At 49.2% G+C, this 24783-nt stretch overlaps 1 protein-coding gene across 1 annotated transcript in view; it reads left to right on the top strand.

Moving 5' to 3' along the window:
- Nucleotides 1–11966: 11966 nt before the first annotated feature.
- The window catches only part of GOLGA7B (golgin A7 family member B), a 38540-nt gene continuing 25723 nt past the window's right edge, over nucleotides 11967–24783 (top strand). The window contains exons 1-3 of the mRNA XM_037805105.1: nucleotides 11967–12034; nucleotides 13378–13502; nucleotides 14142–14456. Of these exons, the coding sequence (XP_037661033.1) occupies nucleotides 14185–14456 (272 nt within the window). The 5' untranslated portion in view covers nucleotides 11967–12034; nucleotides 13378–13502; nucleotides 14142–14184. The remainder of the gene's footprint in view (nucleotides 12035–13377; nucleotides 13503–14141; nucleotides 14457–24783) is intronic.

Genomic DNA, 24783 nt, shown 5'->3' with positions numbered 1-24783 from the left:
CATAAAAGGGGTTTATTTGGTTACAAAGTTACAGTCTTAAGGCCATAAAGTGTCCAAGGTAAGTCATCAGCAATTGGGTACCTTCACTGGAGGATGGCCAATGGTGTCTGGAAAACCTCTGTTAGCTGGGAAGGCACATGGCTGGTGTCTGCTCTGGAGTTCTGGTTTCAAAATGGCTTTCTCCCAGCACATTCCTCTCTAGGTTGCATCTCCTCAAAAATGTCACTCTTAGTTGCTCTTGGGGTGTTTGTCCTATCTTAGCTTCTCCGGAGTAAGACTCTACTTTCAATGGCCATCTTCAAACTGTCTCTCATCTGCAGCGACTCTCTCAGCTTCTGTGCATTCTTCAAAGTGTCCCTCTTGGCTGTAGCAAGCTCGCTCCTTCTGTCTGAGCTTCTATAATGCTCTAGTAAACTAATCAAGGCCCATGCTGAATGGGCAGGGCTACACCTCTACAGAAACTATCCAATTAGAGTCATCACCCACAGTTGGGTGGGTCGCATCTCCATGGAAACACTCAAAGAGTTACAATCTAATCAACACTAATACATCTGCCCACACAAAATGACATCAAAGGTAATGGCATTTTGGGGGACATAATACATTAAAACTGGCACAGGAGGTCTGGGGTTCAACTATGAGGTACTTTGAATGTTTTGTAGAAGGGTTTGGGTATACATTCTGTAGCCCAATTCTCAGGCACGTCTCAGTGAGCAACCCCAGGGGGCGCCATTCACAAAGATGTCAAAGCAAGTAGCACCCCCTAGAGTTGGGTCCTGCTCCTCTCTGCCCCTGGCCTCTGCCAAGTCTCCCTCTGTGGGCTGGCCCTGTGGGTGCCTGTCAGCGCACCTTGAAGTGCTGTCTCATCCCCGACCTTTTCCAGAGATCACATTGAATAACTTCTCCCCTTCCCAGGTGCCTGCATGCCACACCTCCTGATTTAGGACCAGAATTCATTAGCACCTGCTTTGTTCTCTCTCTGGGCACAGTCAAGAGCAGGGACCACTCCCTTGGGCTCATCTTCTCAGCTCTGAGAAGTTCCCCGAGCACCGTGTTTCTCACTTTGGGCTCAGATCCAACACCCGGGGCCTCTGCAGCAGCAGCAGGTGGGAGTTTAGGACAGAGGTCCCCAAGTTTGCACGTTGGACTGTGTAAGCCTGCACCATCCTATTGAAAATGCAGACCGTCACTTCAGCTGTCCTGAATTTGAATCTCTAGGAACGGGGCCTAGGGTCAGCTTTTTGGATATGGTCCCTGAGTGGTCCTCATGCATGTGAACGTTTGACAACTGCTGCTTGAGAGAGAGGCTCCTTAACCTGTGGGGACCTGGAGCTGGGTGCTCCTTGATTGGATTTCACGCATTTAGCACCCAGAAGTGGCAGGATCGGGCCCAGCTGGCTTCTGGAGGCTGTTATTTCTCGTTGGAGTGTGTGACTCATTCTTACTTACAGTTAAATTTCCCTCCCTGGGAGTCACACTAAACAAGGACAGCCCCTCAGACCTCTGAGGGCAGCTGTCATAGCAAGATCCTTGAATCTTTTGATGAGTCTCTCTTACGATTTTTACACACTTTGCCATCCCAGAGGCTCTCTTGAATGGATGACATTATGCTATAAATTTTCTGTGTATTCTCATTTAATCCTCATAACATTAATATGATCTTTTGATAAGATTGATTTTATTATCCCCATTTCACAGATGAGAGAAAATAGGCCCAAAGAGGTGAAGAGACTTTCCCAAGGTTATAGAATAAGACTGTGCCAGGGCTGGGATTTGAACCCAAGGTCGTCTAGAACACCAAAGCCAGAGCTCTATTATTATCTCCATTTTACAGATGGGGAAACCGAGGCTAGGGAGGTTAAGGACCTGCCTAAGTCAAGCAACAGCAGGTAGTAGAACAGGGATATGACCTCAAAGCCTGCATTCTTAACCATTATGCCAAATACCGCCTTCCCATGTAATAATCATGCCTCCATCATAAGCTCTGCTGCTTGCCTGCCAGCAGCCAAAAGAAATATTGGTTAATATAATTATTGATATTATTCTTACAGCTTGACAGTGCTCCCACCTAATATGGCTTTTATATGTATTTATGGACAAATTTACCCTTACCGTATCAGAGGGAATACATTTTACATATGTTTAACTCGAAATACAGTCAGATAATGAAGTCACTGCCATTCAGGGTTGGGGAGGATATTTCAAACCACCCTTGGGAGTGGCTGGTACCATTCAAAGCCACCCGTGTACAGTGAGCATCCATCACATGCCCGGAAGGGAAGGACCCCTGCATCACATCCCATGGTTGCCCACTCCCAGCCAAACTCCCTTCCTCCCTGACTGGATCCAGCATTTGTTCAGGTTTCGGGTAGCCTAGCACTCCATGATCCCTTCCCCAGCTCCAAAGTCCAAGTCGTAATTAGTCCAAACCAGTTGTTCTCATTCCTGATTGCGCATTGGAATCACCTTGCTTGATCTCAGTTTCCTCATCTGTTAAGGGGGGATATAGGGCCTAAGTCATGGGGTTTGAGAAGACATTTGGCATGGTGCCTGGCACATGGCAAGCTCTCAAATGAAGGCCGCTGCGATGACCATTTCCTGAAGCACTGGCCACTGTGAACCTGGCTGAGGGCACAGGCCTGCCTCCTCGTCCTTAATCAGCTCAAGGGCTCTTCTCCCTCTGTGGCCCAGGCTCACCTGCTGCAGGTGGGTGTGGAAAAACTCCCCGGCAAGCTGACTTTTCTCCAGGGATGCTTCTGCTTCTGTTTGTGCTGTGGTCTTGTTCTACATGTCCTGCATTTCAGGGCTCAGCTCTACTCCTGAGGTCAGATTTCCCCCTTTGTATTGATCCTGAACTGGTCCCCAGGCTCATGACTTGTTCTGGTTATTAATACCTTGGACTTTCTTGTTTTACGAGGGAATCTAATACACCCCTTCTTACCTGCCCTGGTTAGATGCTCTCACGATAAACCTCCCTGCTGATAAATCAGCCTGCAGGCTGCTGTGGGTCGGTGCTTCTCCAGCTCCTCCCCGAGAGCCCCCTGACAACGAGGAGTGTGATCACTACTCAAGCCTGCCACAAGTGGGAAATGTATCTGAAGCCTTGTTCTGATCTTTAATACATGTGGATTTTGCAGCTTACTTCCTGATTTTCACAGGTCATTATAACACAAAAAGTTTTAAATAACTTACTGTCAGGAAGGAATACAAAAACTTTCATAGCTGCCCTATCAATTAATTCATGGACTGAATATAGCCAATTTTTTTAGTCTTGGGCTGAACTGATAGGAGATTACATTGCCTAGCCAGTTGGCTTCTCTTCTCTGTCCAAGGTTACAATATGTCAAACAACCAGATTCACTCTGAGGGCAGCAGTTCTTTTGTAAAGGCCAGCAGTTTTCTGGAGCTAGCTCTGGGTTAAGACACTTGAAATACCATCAAAGAGGTAGACCAGTGTAGCGTGGACAGGCTTCTGCTGGTAGACCAGATGCTCCAGAAAATGCCAAGAAAGCATTCTTTGGCCTGGTGATGCCACTGAGTTCTGTCTTCTGCTGCCCTCCATGGCCTTACTGGCCTGCTTCTGCCTTTTATCTGGTCCCTTTCATGCAATTTTAATCCTGCCGCCTTGTGTCTAGCTTCCTCTGCCCTTTGTGTCAGATAGGATACAGGTAACAGAAGACCCGATGGCCAGGGCAGAAACCATAATACACTGAACTATCTCAGTAAGAAGTCTGGAGGTAGGCTGATCCCAAGCTGATAAACAGCTAAAAAATGCCAACAGGGACCCAGGTTCTTTTGATCTCACTGAGATTGCTTTTCTTAAGCTGGTTACCTTTTGGTGGCTCCAGCCATCAAGCCTTCACACAACCACCTGCAAGGCAGGAAGGAAGAGGAAGGGAAAGTTCCTTCTGTTAAGTGTCTGCCTCTTTTATTGGAAAGCAAGAGGCCCTTCAGGTTTGTCCTTATGTCTCATTAGTGATAACTGTATCCCAACTGCAAGGAAAGCTGGGAAAGTGAGAATCTGGGAAAAGCAAATGAGGCTGCTATGTTAGCTTTAGCCCAATCCTGATTCATCTTCTGGGGCTCAAACAAAAGCAGGGTGTGTGGCAAGAAAGAGGAAGAAATGGCTTTAAGGTGGGCATTAACAGTGCCCACCACAGTCACCCATTGTCACCACTGACCTGCTGGTGTCATGCTGTCGGGTGTGTCCCATGCCTGGCTGTAGAGACCCCAGGTCCCAGCAAAGGGGTAGCAGACCCCCCACATATCACACCCTCCTTTGTAGCCATTGATGCCCCTTTAAGCTTTTGTTACACAATCTGTTCAAGGGAAAAAATGTCCTCTTTCAACAAATCTCACAGAGCTGCTCTCCGTGGCAGGTCTGTACAAGATCCTGGGACTACGAATGAGGGAGAGAGACAGAGATGGGGACAGGGAGAGACAGTTAATTCTTGTCTTGACACAGCTCAAAAACCAAGACCCCATGAGAGCTGGGATTTTTCTGGAGAAAAGACTGACACCAAAGTATCCCTCCAATCACATTACTCTCCCTGGTAACTGGCTATTGTTATAGCCAAAGAATTCCACATTTCTGAATTGACTTCAAAGGAGGGATGGCTCAGGAGGAGCATGCTTTCATCTGCAGAAGCCAGGGCACAGGCTCGGAGCCTGAAGCGAAGGTTTGAGTCCGGGCACCATCAGTGGAAACATCTCGGGGCCCCTGCAGCTCTAAAATGGTAAACACAGAGGCTGCCCCCAAGTGTTGCTCTGAGGATGGACTGGGAGGACTGAGGTCAAAGGACTTTAAATGTAGAAGGCTGTAACTGCTCTGAGGCACAAGCCTTACTTTCTGCCTTCAAAGCTTCTTCCACCAGCAGATTTTCAATTGTGTATTTGCACTTGAACTTAGCCACCTGCTGGCTACTAACTTCCTCTGAGAAATCAGGACCACGGTCCAAGGGGCAGCGTGGTTCTTACATCTCACTGGCCTTTGTGCTTCTTTCTAAGCTTTCCCAAGGAGTCAGTAGCAGGACTCCAGCTTCTTGATTTGTGATATCTGTGGGAGGCCTTTCCCTTCCTTTTTTTCACTGTTATTTTTTTCTTTTATTATTGTAGTAAAATGTAGATACAGTAAAGCCCACAAGTCTTTCAATGTACTACATGGTTTATGTATTTTTCCATATGCATCCACCTGTGTAAGCATGGCCTGTATGGAACATTTCTGTCACTCCAGAAGGCGTCTTTGTCCTCCTCCCAGGCAGTTCTCCCCACTCCCTGCCCATGTTAACCCAGTTGGTCCTCATTCGGTTCTCACGTTCATAGGAAGTGGCCTGATGTATCCTGTACGCCACATTGTCCCTGTGATATCTTTGTGTCTTTTATTCTTTTCCTAAAGGTCAATTTTAGGCAGCCTCTCCGCCACTCTCCTGGTGGCCGTCAGCTTTCTTCTCCCGAGACCTGCAGTACCCTCGGGCAGTCCTCATCTGGCGGGGGTAATGGGGCCTGCAGATCAGCACAGCCTTTCCCCTTCCTGCTTCTCCCAGGAGCAGCTCCGAGACTTGACTAGCTCTTGCCACTGCAGGGCTCAGGGGAACTGGGAATGGGCTGGGGGCTGGATGGCCCTGAGCAAACTTTTCCTAGAAGGCTTCTGAGAAAAGGTTTCTGAGAAATGTCCTGAAGTGTGACAAGCTGGGGACTTCTATGAGAGAGGGCCTGGAGGTCCTGGTCCAGAGGTTCTGGGGGCTGGCAGGAGAGACTGGGGGCTTCAGGGAGGGAATGGGGTAAAGCTGGAGACCCAGGAGGGGCTGCACCACCCCTGTGCTCACAGAACATCCAGGGATGCCGAAGTGGCCCCTTGCAGGTGTGACTGAGTTAGACCTGGGCCTCCTCTGTGAGTGAGAGGAGGGGACTGGGGCTCCCAGATAGGGCTGCTGGAGACACCCCCCACCCCTGCTGACTCCATGATTAAAAAATCTGGAAATTGTCCATAACATTCTGATTTATGGCTTTTGATAAACTGAGAGATCAGCATCTGGCTGGAGCTGAGTGCTGGGTGCCCTCCACCCCTCACTGTTTTCTCCAGTTTGCTACAGTCCCCACTGCTCCCTGTGGCCTCACGCCTGGTCCTCTTCACCCATTACTCACCTGCCTCACCCCTGTGACCACTTAAGCTAATTGGGATGGGAGGAGTTGGGGGAAATCTTTATGGAGGAGAGCAGTGATGCTCAGTCTCCTCAGTCCTTACTCCCCAGGGCGAATGGGTTCATTAGATCCTTTCCTGGGAGAGGATTTACAGTGTGCACTGGGGGAATGAGCAGGAGAGCAAGATGCTGAGTAGATTTCATCAAGGCCCTTGGATGTGGTTCTCAAAGTGTGGACCACCTGGATGAGAATCCCCTGAGGCTGCTGGTTCACAACACAGACCTGCTGCAGCAGAAGCTGGAGGAAAGTTTCCCAGGTAATTGTCATGCTCACTCGAATTTGAGCTCCACAATGAAGAGGAGACTGGGGCTTGGAAGGCAGTGGGGTCAGACATAAATGGTATTCTCTCAGGCAAGGCCAGGGACCCGACCCCACCTTCCAGCCCCCAGATGGAGCCCTATTTTGAGCAACCCACCATCTGGGCACAGACAAGGCCCCCATAGAGCTAAGGGCCTGAGAAACATCTTTTCCAGCCTTCCTACCTCCACTACTGCACCTGGAGGAAAGGTAATCTTTGCCTTTGCCAAGCCCTGACATTTCCTGGTCTTTGAACTGTCACCTGGCAGGGGGCCAGCTCCAGGGAGTGTGAGATGGCTGACCAGCAGCTAAGGCCACCTTGTCTCCCCTCTCTTTGATGGGTTTGCCTGCTTGCCAGCCAGGTGCCTGACGGTTGCTGGGCTCTGGCCAGGGAGCTGGGATCATGGCTCTGGGTAGAGAAGGTGGAGGATTTGGTGATTTGTTCAAACCCAGGATGTTTCTATGAGTTGAAGAGGGTGGAGGCGGCTTGGACACTTTTCTTCTCAGAACCTTCGGCTATGGAGGTGGACAGGGCAGGGACTAGGGTGGGGTGAGTGTGGAAGGAGGCCCTCTTTCTTGCAGGTGCAGCAGGGTGGGGCCTGCAGAACCTGAGAGTGAGGGCCTCCTTAAGAGTGAGGTGCCTCAGGAACAAACTTTAGGGGGCCCCTTTTCTCAGAGTTGTGCAAGAACCTGAGAAAGAATGCCTCCTTAAATTTTGCTTCACCTTCCTCACCCCAATCCCGGCCCGGCACTCCTGGTTACTGCACTTCAGGGAGCCTGAGAGATGGTGCTGGGATTGCAGGCAAAGGATGAGAGGGTGGGCCACTGAGAGCAGGGACCTCCCAGGCAAGTTCACTGGTTTAACCCTGGCTACACATCGGAAGTTCTTGGGGAGCTTTAAAAAAATACTGATGTCTAGAGATTCTGATTTAATTGATCTGGGGTGCAGCTTGGGCATTGGGATTCTTAAAAGCTCCCCTGGTGATTCTAATGTGCAACAAAGTTTGAGAACCTCTGATTTACAGTGGTGCAGGGCTGGGGTGCTGCTTACGATCTACTTGGTTTTGGTTGTGAACAACAGACTAACATGCATGGCATGAGAAAACCTACAATGAAGTGACAGGATATGAGGATAATGGAAAAGCCCAAAATTCAAGTTCCCAGTCTATGCCAAATGCACTTTAAAAAATATGTTTGTTATTAACAATCAAAATACCGGGAAATTGATATGATCAGGCTCGATTTACAGATGAGGAACCCACGTTTTGGACAGGTTCAGGACGTTGCCTGTGTCCCAGCTATGGAAAAGAGAGCCAGATTCTCGGGTGGGGTCTGTTTTAGTTTGCTAAAGCAGACGAAATGCAATATACCAGAAATGGGTTGACTTTTACAATGGGGATTTATTAACTTACAAGTTTACAGTTCTGAGGCTGTAAAAATGTGCAAATCAAGGCATCAACAAGATGATACCTTCTCCCCGAAGACCAGCTACTGGCGATCTTCAGCTCCCTGCTCACGTGGAGCTGCTCTCCGTGGCGAAGTCCGCTGGTCTCTCCCTTCTCTCCCGGTTCTCATTGCTTCCAGCTTCTGTCTGTGGCTTTCTTTCTGAGCTTGTGTGTTTCTCTTTTCTTTCAGCTTCTCTGGGGCTTTTTTCTGTGTCTTCTCTCTGTCTTTTATCCTTTTATAAAGGGCTCCAGTAAGAGGATTAAGACCCACCCTGAATAAGGTGGGTCATACCTCAAGTCAAGATCCAACTCACCAGAAGATCCTGCTTACAGTGGATCCACACCCACAGGAATGCATTAACTTTAAGAATGTGATCTTCTCTGGGGTACATACAGCTTTAAACCATCACAGGGCCTTAAATGAAATTGACATGTGACAAGCAGCTAGTGGAAATGAAAGTCAGTACTGGTGCTTTCAGACAGACTTCCCAAACAGAATATTTCTAGGGTCAGGTGGTGGGGGAGAGGGCTTGGGAAGGCATCGAGACCCCCATCTTTTCTCTGCCTGCAGGAGAGAGGGCGGAAAGGATTTGGCAGCTAGTTTGGTTTCCTCTCCCCCATCAGATTCTGGTCTGGAGCCTGCCTGAGCCCAAATGTTTTTAAGGGAAAGTACCGTTGTCTCTCCCCATCTCTTTAGGCCAAATAGGTCTCGGACCTAAAACAGAGTAATTTGATAAAAGGTGGGGACCCCTCCCAGTTCCCCAATCAGTTTCCAGCATGTGTACACACACACACACGCACACACACACACACAGTTGCTGCAGTTCCACCAATTCGGTCACTAGATTCAATAAGAAAATACTCATGGGGTGGGGAGTAAATGGGGGAAACTTTGTTCAGTCAGCCACATCATATTGTGGGTTCCTGCGTGACTTTGTGGAGAAATGACCCCAGCATCCTTGGCAGACCCTTGCATCCTGGCAGACAGCAGACATAGTGGGAATATCCACAGAGGCTTCTGAAAATGTGGAGGGGGCATTTAAGGTGAGGCTTGGAAGACGCTGAAAGTTGCTTATTGAATTGTTTCACGCAAAACAATTGTCACCCTGGCTTCCAAAGCAGGTGCCAATGCTGAGCAGCTTTTTGCTATGGTAGCAAGAGTCCACCATAGCTTTCCGCTTTCTTGGGATGGTGCATGAAGGAGCAGTGGGGCAGGGAAGAGGGTGCTAGTCTGGTCTTTGGGAGACCTGGCTGGAGTCCTGCCCTGACCACTCCTCACTACCTAAATCTCCTTGGGCAAGGGGCTTAGCCCCTGAGTCCTGCTTTCTCCACAAAACACATGTTCCGGGGACTTCTGCTTCAGGCAAAGATGGAATAATAGGGAATGGATTTACCCTCCTGCCTGAAACTACCAAGATAAACAAACAAACCCGACCAGCTACAGGAAGCAATGGTTTTCAAAACACTGGGCACAATTTCGGTGATCCCAGGGAGCTCTACGGTTGTCGCTGCTTACTGCCCTGATAGTTTCCAGGTCATGGCACAGGGAGGGGGAAATGCAAGTGTGCCACTGTAAGGCTCTTATGCTCCATGTGAAGTGGCACAATGTCACTTGAAGGTAGACGCTAGTAAGTTCAAGATGCATGCTATAAATTCTAAAGCAGCCAGTAAAATAACAGAGTTATGGCTAAGAAGCCAAGAAAGGAGATAAAATGCAATCATAAAAATATTCAATCCAAAAAAAGGCAGAAAAAGGAAAAGTGAACAACAAAAAACAGATGGAACAAAAAGAAAACAAATAGCAAGATGATAGACTCAAACCTAACCACATCAATCACATTTATATAAAAGGTCTAAACACCATTTAGAGATTGTCATATTGGATAAACCAGCGAGACTCAATTATATGCTGCCTACGAGAAACACACTTTAAATATAAAGACACAATTAGGTGGAAAGTAAGAGAATGGAAAAGATACACAGTGCTAACACTAGGCAAAAGAAAGCTGGACTGTCTACATTAGTATCAGACAAAGTAGATTTCAGAGCAAAGAATATTACCAGGGAGATACAGCTATACATTCATATGTATATGAAATGAGGATACTTGTCCTCACCTTTGCTAAGGACCGAGTGAGGCAATACTTGGCAAGTGCTTTGGAGGTTGTAGAACATGATACATGTGCAATTGGATTTTAATTATTAGAAGTAGGACCCTCTGTTCCCTTTTAAAGAGCCAGGTAGAAGAGTTTGGACTTTTTTGTCCAAGGAACTCAAGAAAGAAAAGGAAATAGCAGACAGTGGCTCCGAGAACATGGGGCAGTGCTAGCTGGAGCAGGTGGGGCGGAGAAGTAGTGCCACAGTGGTTTGGCTGGCACTCCCTGGGCTTGGCGAGCTCACCGAATCCACTCGAGGCTTCCTTCAGCTGTGGGAGGAGAGGCGGGACCGGGTGAGCCTCAATTCTGTGAACCCCAGCAGATGCGGACCGCTTACAGTTTTAAGTAATTTCTGAGCTTTTTTTTTTGTTTTATTCGGTTGGGACTGATAACATCAACTCACTTTAGAGACAGGAAACAGAAATCCAACCTCACAGAGCCATGTAAAGCCTGAATCAGGGCTTGAACCCACGCAATCTAGGCTAGAGCCAGAGCCCTAAACACCCCCCAACCAGGAGCTCACCTGGTGGACACTCGGAAGAAGGGCAGGAGAGAGCTAGAGGCAGGACACACTCCTGCCCCCTCCTCCCCTGACTGGCCAGCCCTGCACCCCTCACTCCCCCTCCTTCCCCACCCCCTGCCCTCCCACTCACCTGCCTTCCCAGGGGCCACTCACCTGGCTTCCCAGGGGCAAGCCGGGAGGAGCCGGCCCTGGGCAGCCCAGTGAGCCGGACGCAGCTCACCCTCACGGCTCATAGGTCCTTGAGTCAGGAGGTCTGGGTTTGAGTCCCAGTCCTGCCCCCGTTTCACAGGGAACCTTGGTTTTCTCATCTGAAGAAGGGGGATAATGGTACTGACCTCTCGGGATGGTCTGCAGCGACTGTGTGAGAGCCAAGGGACACCGAGTTTGGGGCTCCCTTTAGTTGTTTTTCTTTTAATTTTTATTTTGAAATACTTTCAAACTTAGAGGAAAGCTACAAAAATAATACAGAAACAATACATGGAACTCCAACATATCCCCTACCCAGACAGCTAGACTTACCAACTGCTAGCATTTTGCCACATTTGTTAGATTCCTTTTTGTTTTAAGATTGTAGTATTCTCAGTACAAAGATGAAATCTAAAAATTGAAAATCTAAAACTTATTTATAGAGCAACTAAAAAAAAGTTTTAATATAACTTTAAAAATTGCATATAAGTACATGCTTTTTGTAACAATTCAAATAAAGAAATTTCTAGAAGGAAAAAAGTCCATTTTATCTGCTCTCGGAGCTCCTTCCTATTTTCTTCCCAGCAGCTGACCAGTGTTAAACCTTTGGTGTCTATCCTTCCAGTCATTTTCTAGGCCTTTATATAGTTTCCGATTTTTTTTAAACATAAAGGATCATTCTGTCCATGTTATCTTGCTTTGAAATCTTACTCTCCATTGCTTGTGAAGTTGGTTCCAGGGGCCTCACATAGGGACAGGGTTGTCCTTGGGTGGCTGAATCATGAATGTATTGTCATTTTCTTTTTGATATTTGCATGCATAAATTTTTGTAAAATAAATACGAATTGCTTTTATATTAGGAAAAAACCCCACAGGCAAGAAGAATTGAGGGCCTGCAGGCCCAGCCCACAGCTTGTACCTTAATTTAGCACTTACTTCATCCCTCTGTGCATAATAAGTTGTTTACGCGTTTGTCTCTCTGGAGGGCGGACAGCGTCTTGTGCTCTTGCTTCCTCCCCGCTCCTCTCCCACACAGAGCGCCCGAGCCAGGCACGGGGTAGGTTTCCTGAGCAAACACGTGCCCCCTCCAGGGCTGTGGATGAGGCTGACCCTTGTGTCCTCAGCTCCGGCTCACAAAAGGGCTGGCGTGGAGGTGGTGTCCGAGCCCCCACGGTCCGGCCTTGGGGCGGCCACGCTCTCGGCAGGGGCCCCCGGTGTGAGCACAGGTGCGTTTATCTGCGGTGGCCCCCGCCAGGGTGCCCGTGGCAAGCGGCACCCCGCTGAGGAAGTAATTAGAGTGCTGCCAGGGGCAGGAGGCGGGAGAGGCTCCAGTGCAGGCTCCTTTTCCAGAGAGATATAAATAGCTGGGTCTGTTGGCGGAGGTGGATAGTGGGGCACAGGGGTGGAAGTGGGAGCAGCCAGTGCCTGGGGGCACGGGGTGGGGTCTGTCTTCCTCTGCTTGTCCGTCTGTCAGTCTGAATTGGGGAGGTGACTGCCCCGGGCCCTCTGGCCCCTGCCTGGGGTTCCCCCATCTGTCCTCCCAAGACTGGCCTGCTAGGGCTCGCAGCTCACAGACTCCTGCCTGCCCGCCCAGCTTCCTGCCTCTCCCTCTCCAGGAGGAACAGGCTATTAAGGGTTGGGGTGGGATTCCAGATGAGGTTGGGATTCCACAGTCCCCATCATTTATAGCTTTTCCACAGGAACAGTCCCTGCCAGTGCTGGGCAGCTCTGCACCTGACTCATCCCCAAACTCTTAAAATAACCTGGCTGCGGGAGATGGGCTGTCCACCCCCATGCCACCCACACTCTGGATAGGTGGCAGCCACTGAGGGCCCTAGGACTGGTCAGGAGCCAGGGCCGGGATGCTGGGAGGGAGCTTGCTCATCCTTGGAGGTGGGCTCCACCTCTTAGCCACAGTGGTACCAGTGCCTGAGCCCCCGTGAGCTGGGCAAATGGAGCCAGTAGGGGCTAAACTCGCTGTGTGACCCAGGATGATGGCCTCTCCTCTCTGGGTCTCAGGACCTTCGTTGGTAAGATGAGGGTATGTGAGCAGCTGAGTTCTAAGGTCCCGTCCGGCTCTTACATTTTTGATTCTACTTGGTGGGCACAGGTTGGCACTCCTAAATTTGATACCATGGATACTTATCAAGCAGCTTGTTCCCTGGCACCAAGCTGGGCACCCCCATGCAAACATATTTTCAATAAGGCGTGTCTGCTGCTGGGTAGTTCTATTGGTTAGATGCCCAAGCTGGGCAGGCCATGTTGGGCTCTGTGCCAGGGCCACAGCTATGTGTGCCAATCTTCCCAAGGACCAGAGAGGGAGAGTGGCAATGGGTAGGGGCAAAAGTGGGAAACACCCCAGCACTGATAGGGAAGGACACTGGGAATTGTGATTCTTGTTTGACTTTTCCCCAAGCAACTCAGATCATCATATGGGTCCAGTGACTTACCCAAGGTCACACAGCCAGCAGTGGCAGAGCTCAAATGAGAACTCAAGTGTTCTGACTTCAAGCCCAGTTATCTTGAGAGGGAAAAGTGATCATTATTTCTGTCTTCTCTATTTGGAAAGATCTAAAGCTGGCAAGATCGCTCCAGATGCCACTGAGCAGAGAAGGCAGGCCCCTGCTTGCTTCCTACTAGGGCCTGCTCTTTCTCATCTGGGAAGGACATTGTCAGCCCAGTGCCTGGTACCCTGTAAGTATGAATGAGAGTGGCTGGATGTTCCCACAACCACAGATGGGTGTCAGGGTGGGGGGCAGGAGGAGGGGCAGTTACCCACATAGGAAGTCCCGTGTGTGGGGCAAGGAGACTCTCACTAGTCATGGCTGGATGGACACCTGGAGTCCCCAGGCCAGGGACAGCAAACCGGAGGCTGGGGTCTGAAGGGTGTGCTTGGGCAGCCTGAAAGAAGAAGAGATGTTTGATTTGCATGGCTCCAGAGGGCTGTCCCAGGACCTGGAAGCTGACTCAGCTTGGCATAGCCTATGCATTCCTGCTGGAGCATTTATAACTTGCAAGGTAGTGAGCTCCCTGTCCCTGAATGAATCATGGAAGAGATTCCTGTTGAGTGAAGGGCTATACTAGATCAGTAATTCCCAAATTAGGCACTAGAATCCCTGGAGGAATTTGCTAATAATGCAGATTTCTGAGCCCCATCCCCCCAACCTACAGGATGGGACCCTCCAGGGGTGGAGGCTAGGAGTCACTGAGCTACATGATCTCTGTGGTTCGTGTCAGCTCTAAGGGTCTATGATTCTGAGGCGCTGACCTCAGAAGGCTGGGACTAAATATATCCCAGCTTCCCTTACCCTCACCCTTGTGTAACGCATTTAGGTTTCAAGCACTTTGCAACCACTGATGTAGTAACAATCGATAGATGAAGAACAAACAACAACCTCAGGCGACCGCGAATATGAAGGCTAATCAATGGACTTGGCAGCCACCACAGGACCCAGACAGACGGCTTCCTCGGAGGCCACTGGAGAAACTGCTGCTTGGGATGAACATGCCAGTGGGACTTGGCTATCTTCTGAAGCAGACAGAATCAGAGGGCCTTCCACAAGCCACTCTGGTCCTGTTGACTAGTCCAGTTCAGACTCAGGCCCCGACCAAGGGAAGCCTGAAGCAGTGGGAAGAGTGTGGTCACGGGTGAGTCTGCAGCGTTGCTCCGAGTCCTGCTCTGCCTTGCTTGCTGTGTGACTTTGAACTAGTCTCTTACCCTCTCTGGGTCCCTCATTTGTGTAATGAGGAGTTGGACCTTCAAGTCCTCCCTGACCTGATATGTTACAATACCTTGAAAGCTCAGAAGCCAGGGTATTTCCCTAGTTTCTGGCAGTAAACCTTGTTGTGGCCTGTTTTGTTGCTGTGGATCTCCAAGGACCATGCTGCACCACCTTTTTTATTTTATTTCCCAGTGTCTGTGGAGTGTGGCTGGCTTGGCCAATCAGGCAGGAAGGCCTCAAAGCAAGGAGCTGGGGTGACAGGTTGGCGGGAGTGAGTGAGCATGTGGACAGCCACTCTGCAGTCAGGCAGAGGGGACGGGCTGGGGCCACTGCCAGGCGCGGCTCCGAGGGTACGGAGCACTAGGCCTGAGGCCCGTAGGGGGTTCCAGATTAATCATTGCAAAAGTCCCCAAGGAGTATCAGGCTCCCCAAGAACATGGTGGCCAAATGTTAACTTCTGAGGATGTGGTGTGCAAAGGAGCATGATGGCATCTCCTGAGGCCACATCCAGGGCCAGGCATGGCATTTTCATTCCTGGCAGCTCTCACGAGACCCACATGAGAGGACATCATTTGCCCTGGCTTACTGCTGAAGACAGCAAGGCCTAGTTTAAGTGATCTACTCACAGCCACAACTGGCAAGAGCAGAGCAGCTCCTCTACCCGGCACGCTTCCTCTTCTGTGGCCAGCATCATTCTGCTAAAGCCGGGTGGCACCCAGCTGCCCAGAGCTCTGCACATGTGGTATGTCCCAGATCAGGGGCATAGACACATAAATGAGCGTGCATGAAGGAAATGTGAATTAGAATACAATTTCACGGGAGAAATTTGCAATATTCTGGGGCAACCTGGTGTAGTATCCGCGTGAGTTGTATCCGAGGCCTGCCTGGTTCTGAAACTGATGGCTGGGGAAGCTGATGGCCCCTGGCTCTTGTCCTGTGTGGAGCTCCCAGTGAGCATCACTGTGATCTTTCTGGAGAGGAGGGCCTGAGCCCCATGCGGGGGGCAATCAGGGACAGCCCCCCAAAGAGGCAGAGCTCGAGTTGAGTCTCAAAAGACGAGTTGGAATTTGTGCAGCAGGGGTGGGGGGAGCATGAAAACAGCTCCCAGGCCTGAAAGGGTTTGTGGAATCCAGGAAGCTGTAAGGAGTAGGGGTGGCACGAAGGGGGGTGGTGGGGGATGTTGTACAGTTGGGGGGGCAGTTGAGGGTGGTTCTGTGTGACTTTTTGATGTTGGCTGAGCCTCATTTTCCTTAGCTGTAAAATGGGAAAAATAGGAAAAATAAAACCCTCTGAAAAGGGATGTTGTGAAATTTAAGCTAGATGATGAAAATAAAACGTGTGGCATTGGGCCCCACCCAGGGTCAATAGCTGGTTGCTTTTGTGGTTGTTGTTGGTGATGATGATATGGTAACAATAATAATAACCGCCTTCCTAGTACTCCTTTAGTCTATTCTCAACATAGCAGCAACAGTGATTCTGGAAAAAAAAAAGCGTGATTCCATTAAAACATATGGCAGATCATGTCCCTCCTCTGCTCACAAGCCTCCAGGGGTGAAAGCCCCTATCCCTTCTCCTAAGCCTTCCCTCCGCATCTCTGACGACACTCCCCTTCCATCACGCTGCTGCAGCCACGCTGACCCCTTTGCCATTCGTCCTCGAGCAGGCCAGGTTGCTCCTGCCCCAGGACATTTGCACCTGCTGTTCCTGTTGCTTGGCTGTTCTTCCCCAGATGGCCCCTGGCTCTCCCTCTTCCCCTTCAGGTCTTCACTCAAGTGTTGTCTCCTTTGTGAGGCCTTCCCTGGCCACCCAGCTCCCATCCAACCCTGTATCTCCCCATCTCCCTTCCCTCCTTTATATCCTTGCTTATCACGTATCATCTTCTAACATACCATATATCTGTATTGTTTATGGCTTGTCACTCCCATTAGAATATGATTTCCATGAGGGCAGGCATTCTTGTTGGTTTTGTGTCCTGCTGCATCCCCAGCTCCTAGCTCAGATTAGATGCTGTATGTGTTGTAATTTTGATGTTACCTTTGGGCCCCCGTCCAGGCTTCCCCCTGCCACCTGGAGGACGGGTTCAGCCGGCCTCCCCTGCTGGCTGTGGCTGGGCCCGTGACCAGGGGCCTCTGAGCTCGCCTGACTTCTTGGGAAAGGCACGGCCTCCTTGCCTCCCACCTCTTCAACGGGAGCCCAGAGCTGCAGGCTTCTAGCTGACAGGCCCCTCCCTCCCTGCAGGCATCCCCGATTGTTTCAAAACAGCCCCCTCCACTTGCTCTGGGGCTGCCTCCCTGCCAGGAAACAGTGAGCAGCGGGGGCGGATGGCTGGCAGCCTGTTTACTGCCTCATTCCTGAGAATTATCCCAGTTCCCACAGCAGCCTGGTGCCTGGGAGCCCTGGAGCTGCACGGCCTGAGTTAGATCATGGGAGCAGGGGCCTCAGCCGGGGTCCTCCCCACCCAGTTGGACCCCCCTTCTGGGGCCCTCTCTCCAAAGCCGTCCTGGCCTTGTGCATCCCTGCTGCAGGGAGCTGCTCCTTCTAGACCACTGGGCTGAGTCCGAGCTTGGGAGCAGGGTACACAGTCACATGGTCACTCTGCTGGGCTGTCTCGCCTCCTGCCAAAGTCCTTTAAAAAATCCTTCTTTAGGCTGGAGCCTTCCTCGGGTGTTTCTGAGATACCTTGCCTTCCCAATAGTCCCAGGCCCTATCGAACTGTGTCTGTCCCATATCCCATTTGCTTATGACTTGGAGTAGCTGACATTCCTCGCCTATTGTGTTTCCCTTGGGACCTTCAGGAGATAACAATGCTTTAATTCAGAGGTGTGGCTAATGGAATTTCAGGCTGGCCAGGGTAAGATTTTGGAATAGGCTGACTTTATTCTCTGAATTGCCGCTAGGGGGATGGAGAACCGGGGAAAAGAAAACAAGAGCTGGTGTTAGACAAACTGGGGTTTGCAATCAGGCTTTATTACTTAGCTGTGCCACCTTGGGCAAGTTGCTTGCCCATCTGTAAAATGGTTGCAGCAAAAGGCACCACCTCCCTCCCAGGCTGCCTGTGAGGATTGAGAGAGATGATGTATTTGAGGCTCTTAGCTTAGGGCTTGGCACAGAGTCAGGCTCAGCAAACAGGAGTGGCACGGCTGCTGTGATATGAAGGTCTGGTCTGCCGCTTGCTGAGTGCTGAGCCATCAGCAATGCCCATCCATCCCAGCCTTTCCGAAGCAGTGGAGGAGCCAACAGGTCCTTTGGGCTCCTTCTCCTGGGACCCGGCTTCCATCTCGACCTTGGCTGTCCATGCAAAAACAGGGTCGTGCGTAGTGTGGAGAATTGGTTGAAGTTCTTGGAAAACCTACCTCCACCTTTTCCTTCCAGCTTGCTCTTTCTGCCTGACCAGGCAGGGCCCGGGATGAGGTGGGCCACGATGGGGTCTGCGAGGGAATGCCCACCCATCTGATGCTCAGCAACTTCAATGTCACAGAGATCTTGAGTGGGTTCTGATTTCCTGCTGTTTTGTGTACAAAATGGCATTAATGAAGAAGAGAAATCCAGACACATATGGGCAGCTCTGATGCAGGAAAATTCGCAAACCTAGGGGTGTCAGGCCCAGGAGACCCCTCTAGGGTCATACGGCCCACCCCCTTCTTTTAATGATGTAAATGCTGAGGTCCAGAGAGGGACTGTGACTTGTCCATGTCACACAGCTGGTAAGGCACCAGGCTGGGATTTGAATCTGGGTGTTCTGACTCTGTCCACCACACCCACCAACCAGGACAGCCAGTGTGCTGGGGAGCCTGACCATCACCTCCTGCCTCCACGTCTTGACCTGCATGTCTGTGCCAGATCAATTAAGAGAGAGCTACAGGAGCCATTGACCCCATGGAGCATCCCCTCTCCACCAAAAAAGGATTGTGAACTACTCCTTTTTATTCCATTTAGCACTTTGGTTATGCTTCTCTTGTGATACTGGCTTCTTATGTGGTCGGCTGGTAAAGGCCACAGCCTCCCTTATTTTCATTCCAAGAAGTTTGGGGTCTGAGTTAAGTTTTGGGGGCCACAGACAGAAACCAGCATCACCTATGTCCTGACCCCAGCGTTGGGCCTGACCACAGCCTCCTGGCTTCCTCCTACCTTTGTAATCCTGCCCAGCCAAGTGCTCACCTTTTCCCCAACCTGCTGGAGATGATGTCATCATCTCTGAAATCTTAACATGTCCTTTGTAAACCAGGCACTGGGTCTTTTGCAAACCTGTTCTAGCAAAGATGCTCACAAACAAGTCCTCTTTTCTGCAGTGGAGATAGGAAAGGAGAAAAGCGAGAGGTCCCAAGGCCAGAGGGCCTGGAGCCTGATGTGTCAGCAAAAGATTGGAGCTGGGCTCATTTCCCCTGTCTTGAGAATAAAGGATGGAAGATGTGGAGGAACCTGCCTAACCAGGCTTGGCTAGTGACAGTTCCCAGCTCTCAGAAATCTCACTTTGCTATGGACTGGGATAGCTGCTCTGGAGCTTGCCACCGCCTTCATCACAACACTTTCCAAGTGGTTCCTGTGCTAAGTTGCACCTCAAAGCCAACCAAAATCTCGGGATGCCAGGGAGCCAACTGTAACCTCCCCCTAGTGTGGATCAGTGATCCGAGCAAATCCCACAAGCCTCTCCACACTTTTAGGGCTTTTAACTAACACGGCACTCTGTCTACTCAGCACTGGGACAAGAGCTTATGTATAGAATCACATTTAGTCACCATGATAACTTTGCAATACAGGTGACGTCACCATTTCAAAGATGCAGACACTGAGGCCCTGGGATGCTGAGCCACGCGGAGCCTCTGCGAGTGGCCATGATGCCACGTTGCCATCAGATTACCTCTATCCTTCTAACCCCCCCGACCCCAGCCTTCTAGAACAAGCCCCACTGTGATTGCTGAGGCTCCTGGCCTTGGCTGAAGTTGGGCTTGAAGGCCATTAGGGGTGGTGCCCTGCTCCTTCTGTTAGGTAACTGTTGCTCAGAGCTTTTACGGGGGAGGAAATGGTTCCTGCCACTAAGCCTAAAATTCCAGGGATTCATCTTATTCCGTTTCACATAATTATACCCTCTCATGTCATCCCCAGCACTTTCCATTCCTCATGGAGCTTCACGCTCTTTAGAGCCTCGCACACTTGGCAAAGCCCAGAGTGTGGGTCTTTTCATCTGTTATAACTATTCCATTTCACCTGGTCCTGCATTGTTGTAGATAGTTCATTTCTGAACATCCTCCAGTTTCAGGGTATCTTTCTGGAATGGCAGTCGCCAGGGGCCCAGTGCTGCAACCAGGGAAGATCTCATTAGGAGCAGATGGAGGGAGGGAGCTCCCCGCTGGGCAGAGCCGCCCGGCTGCCAAGAGCAGGACGACCCGGGAGGCCTTTCTCCCCCCTTCCCGGATGCCCAGGGCTGCCCAGATCCCGGTCTGGAAGGTGGGCTCGGGGTAGATGGAGGCTGCTCTGATCCGGGAGGGGGTTCGAATCTGTCCACGTGCCTCCCCTTGCAGCTCCTCCCACTCCTCTTGTTAAGGCAGTAATTAGTAATGCGGTGGGCACTGGAGCTGAGCACTGGGGAGACTGTGGTTAACAACAGAGGAAGTCAGTGCCTGCCCTCAAGGAGCATACGTTCTGGTACGAGAGAAAGACAAGAAACAGGAAAGCGGCAGATCAGCGTGAACAGCTGAAGTGCCACGTGGGCAGGAGGCCTTGGCCAGGGGAGTTTAGTAACAGGGGGCCCGACTTTAGTTGGGGTGGTCAGGGAGGGCCTCTCTGAGCAGGTGGCACTGGAGCTGAGACCTGAAGGTGCCGGGGAAGGACATGGGGCAGTGGGTTCCCAGAAGAGGGGATGGAATGCGTGAAGGAAAGGAGGCCAGATCACGTGTGGCCTTCAGGCCACAGTGAGGAGATGACGCATTCCAAGTGCCAGACTTTCCCATGGACTCACAGTGTGACCACGAGTGAGTTACTCAACTTATTTAAGCCTCTGTCTTCTCTTCTGTGAAATGGGGTAGGAACCCCTCCTTCTAAGTATACCAGGAGGCTTAAATGAGATCTGTGTAAAACATCTATGCCTAGGACATACACGGCAAGGCCTCCATGAAGGGAGCAGTGCTGCTTACCATCACTGGTCCCTCCAGGGAAAGCACCCTAAGATCTTGGCTCCCTCCTCTAGGAGGGCTCCCGTTGCAGCTGACGCCCAGACCGAACTGCTCAGACTTCACCCAAACCAGCGCAGGCTGTGCGCCCGAGCTCTGCAGGCTCCGAGTGGGGCTACAACGGGAGGGCTGCAGGCCTGTCTTCATCTCACTTGGAATCTCTCTTCTTTGATATTTTTAAATTGTCCTAATTATTCAGTGGGTACAAAGGAAATTTCTGGAATATGTGTGAAGTATAAAGAATAAGAACGTAGCAAACACTTGTGCTGTCACCGCTCAGTTTAAGAATGACAGCATCACTTCCTCTTGGAAGCCCCGTGTGCCCCTCTTCATCTTCGCCTAGGACTAACCTTTCTTGAATTTTGTGCTTATTTGTTTTTTTTTTTGCTTTTCTTTAAGGTTTTGCCACCTATGTTTTATATACCTAAGTAAGATTGTCTTAGTTTTTGTGTGCTTTAAAACTTTATATAAATGCAACTACACTATATATACTATTTGTGTTCTTCTGCCTTTTGCTTTTTTGTTTAACATGATTTTTTCTGAGATTCCTGCATACTGTTATTGCTGAACAGTGTTCCATTATAGAATAGATGATGATTTAATTATTCATTTTCTGGTCCAAGGATATTTGGGTTGTTTCCAGTTGTTTTTTTCTTTTATAAACAGTGCTGCTATGAACTTTCCTTTGGGTGCGCACATAAAATGGTATAAACCCAGGAGTAGAGTTGCTAGATTTGGGATGATACCAAATTGTTTTCCAAAGTGGCTGTATCGACTGATACTCCCATCAGCAGTATAGAAGTGTTAGTGTTGTGCCACAGCTTCCCAATGCCTGCTTTGTGAGTTTTTTTTAATTTTCACTAATCTGGTGGGTTGGATCTCATTGTGTTCCCTTTGCTTTTCTAGTGTATTCCCAAAAGTTAAGGTCCTAATCCTCTCCTCTTCAGAATCACCTTCCACCTTTCTTGCCCATGGCCCAAGTCTGGGCCCTTCTCTCTCTCCTTTAGGATCTCCCTTCCTTCTCTCCCTCCTGGTCATCTTCAGTGCCCTTCTCTTTATGAGCTCTTCCCCTCATCTCCACATAAGTACTGATCCCATTGTCTCATTGTCCATCATTTTATTTTCAGACTTCATAAATGAATAGTGTGGCAGATAGTCTCTGGCTATTTTCAACCTCTTCTTCCTTGCCTCCCTCACCCTATAAAGTCTGTAATGCCAGATATTTTCCTGACTTCCTTTGTAGCTAGAAGTGGCCATGTGACCCGTTCTGGCTGATGAGATATAAGGACATTGCTAGGAGGCTTCTGGGAAAGATTTATCTCCCCCTTCCTTCCTGCCATAGATGTAAATATATATGAAAATGATGTTTGGTGCTATGGCAGCCATCTTGGGCCATGAGACAATAGGTCTGAGGATGGCAAGCCAATGTGTTTAGGATGTTCTAGAAGAAGGATGGAAAAAGCCTGGGTTCTTGGGGATATAGTTGAGCCACTGGGCTAATCCTGAAGCTGCCACCTTTCACATTTCTTGTTATGTTAATTAGATGCCTTTATTGCCCAAACCATGTTAGTTGAGTACTATGTTATTTGCAGCCCCCAAAAACTGACTTCTTGTGGTGGACAATGACTTTTAATAACAACACAAATATAAAAAACTTCTTCCATGAACTAGAACAAATGTATGACATTATTACAAGGAGTTAATAATAGAGTGGTACATGGGAAAAATGTATGTATTGCAAACCATGGACTATAGTTAACAGTAATATCTTAATATTCTTTCATCAATAGTAACAAATGTACCACACCAATACTCGGGGTCAGCAATAGGGGGGATAACAGGTATGGGATGTTTTGGATTTTCTTTTCTATTTTATTAATTTTTTTTCTGGAGTAATGAAAATGTTCTAAAATTGATTGCGATGAATGCACAACTGTGTGATGATACTGTGAGCCAGTGATTCCATTGATTGTACACTTTGTATGGATTATATGGGGTATGAATATGTCTCAATGAAATTATATTTAAAAAGAACATCTGACTGATAGGGGTGTCTTTGTGTTGATTTGTCTCTCTCTTTTTTTTAAATTTTATTTTTCTCACTGACTCATTTTGTCCTCGTGAAAATTTCACTCTCTAAAGACACAGTAATGTAACTCCTGCCCAATCCAGTTCCTTTAGAATTTTCTGTATACTTGACACCGTTCATCCACCCCTTGGAGGACTTCTTCTTCCTGGGCTTTTGTGATGCTCTAGAGTAAAGTGACTGTATCTGCCGACCTTCTCTTCCCACACTGACTCCTTCTCACTCTAAGTTACCAATCGCTGAACACCTTTCTTTGGACCAGGAACTGTCCTTGACTCTTTTCAGAGGTCATTTCATTTATTCTTTACCTAAATCCTGTGACTTAGGTATTATTATCCCCATTTTATAGCTGTGGAATCTAAGGCTTATATAGGGTAAGTAACATGCTCAAGGCCTCCAAGTTAGTAACGGACCCAGCTGTAATTTAAACCCAGGTACCTTTGATGTGAATTGTATCATGTTGCCCAAGTCTAGTCAGTCCCTTTCTCATCTCTCTTTATCCTTCTCCCAACATCAAGTGATCCATTCTGCAGCATCAACCAGCACTTTTATAGAGAGACTGCCCAACTCTTTACCCCCAGGCTTGCAGAGGAGGGAACGATCCCAGTGATCCGAGGACTGGTGTCTTGCCCTGGCCCCAGGGGCTGGAGGTGGGTTCTGAGAGACGAAGTATTCAATGCTTAGAGGAGAGGGCCCACGGTGGGGTAGATGGGCAGCTGGTGGGTAAGGAAGGGGAGGTGTATCCAGAAATAGCAGACTGATGGCTGATTGTACACTTTGTACAGATTATATGGGGTATGAATATGTCTCAATGAAATTATATTTAAAAAGAACATCTGACTGATAGGGGTGTCTTTGTGTTGATTTCTCTCTCTTTTTTTTTTAAATTTTATTTTTCTCACTGACTCATTTTGTCCTTGTGAAAATTTCACTCTCTAAAGACACAGTAATGTAACTCCTTAGTCCTGAAAAATCACTGAAGCTTCTCCTATCTCCTTACACCTGACATGTATGGAGTCAACCTGATTCCGTCTTTGGGATTTCTGACCATGTCATCTCCCAGCCATAAGATGGATGGAAGCCCCTGTATCCTGTTTGTCTACTTCTCCCTTCTTCATCTCATATGTTCAGTCAGAAGCAGCAGCCTTCGGCGACTACATTTGAAACGTTTCTTGAAATTGCCTCTTTGCTCTTATTCCTAGGCAATGCCCCATGTTCATTTATCTGGACTTCCACATTAGCTTCCTTACTGCTCTCCCTGTTTCAGTCCCTGCCCTTCTAATCCATCCCTCTGATTGCTTTCCCATGTCCCTTCACTGCTTTGGCTCTCTCACAGGCTCCCACTGCCTGTGCAACCAAGTCTGGCTTTGCAGGCTTTTCATTATCTGGCTAGCCTTGTTTCTGTACAGAGTAGTTCCAATCAGCCATCAGTCTGCTATTTCTGGATATACCTCCCCTTCCTTACCCACCAGCTGCCCATCTACCCCACCCTGGGCCCCCTCCTCTAAGCATCGAATACTTCATCTCTCAGAACCCACCTCCAGCCCCTGGGGCCAGGGTAAGACTCCAGTCCTCGGATCACTGGGATCGTTCCCTCCTCTGCTTCCCCATAGCACTCACTGCCTCTGTGGGTCACTGAGGTACTTGCCAGTCGCTCACTGTGTCATGGTGCTGAGCCTGGTTCCACAATACGACTGTAACGTCCTTTAAGACTGGAACTGTGCCTCTCTGCCCACGTGGAGCTCAACATTGGAGAGCTGAGTGGAGATGTTCCTTTCCCCAGTAGTCAACCTACCTTCATGTACACATACCAGTCAAGCATCTGCTATGTTCCAGACACTAACTAGGTACTGGGAATGCAGCTGAGACAAAGTTCCCGCCCTCAAGGGGTTTATGGTCTAATAGGGAAGACCAACAAATACATTTTAGAAAGTATGATTATTACCATAGGGAGAGTATAGGGCACTTATAATAGGGACACCTAACCAAGGCTAAAGAGG

The sequence above is a fragment of the Choloepus didactylus genome, chromosome 15 (assembly GCF_015220235.1).
Source record: "Choloepus didactylus isolate mChoDid1 chromosome 15, mChoDid1.pri, whole genome shotgun sequence".
NCBI lineage: Eukaryota > Metazoa > Chordata > Mammalia > Pilosa > Megalonychidae > Choloepus > Choloepus didactylus.
The sequence above is the reverse complement of the archived record's forward strand: the minus strand, read 5'-3'. Positions and strand labels throughout refer to the sequence as shown.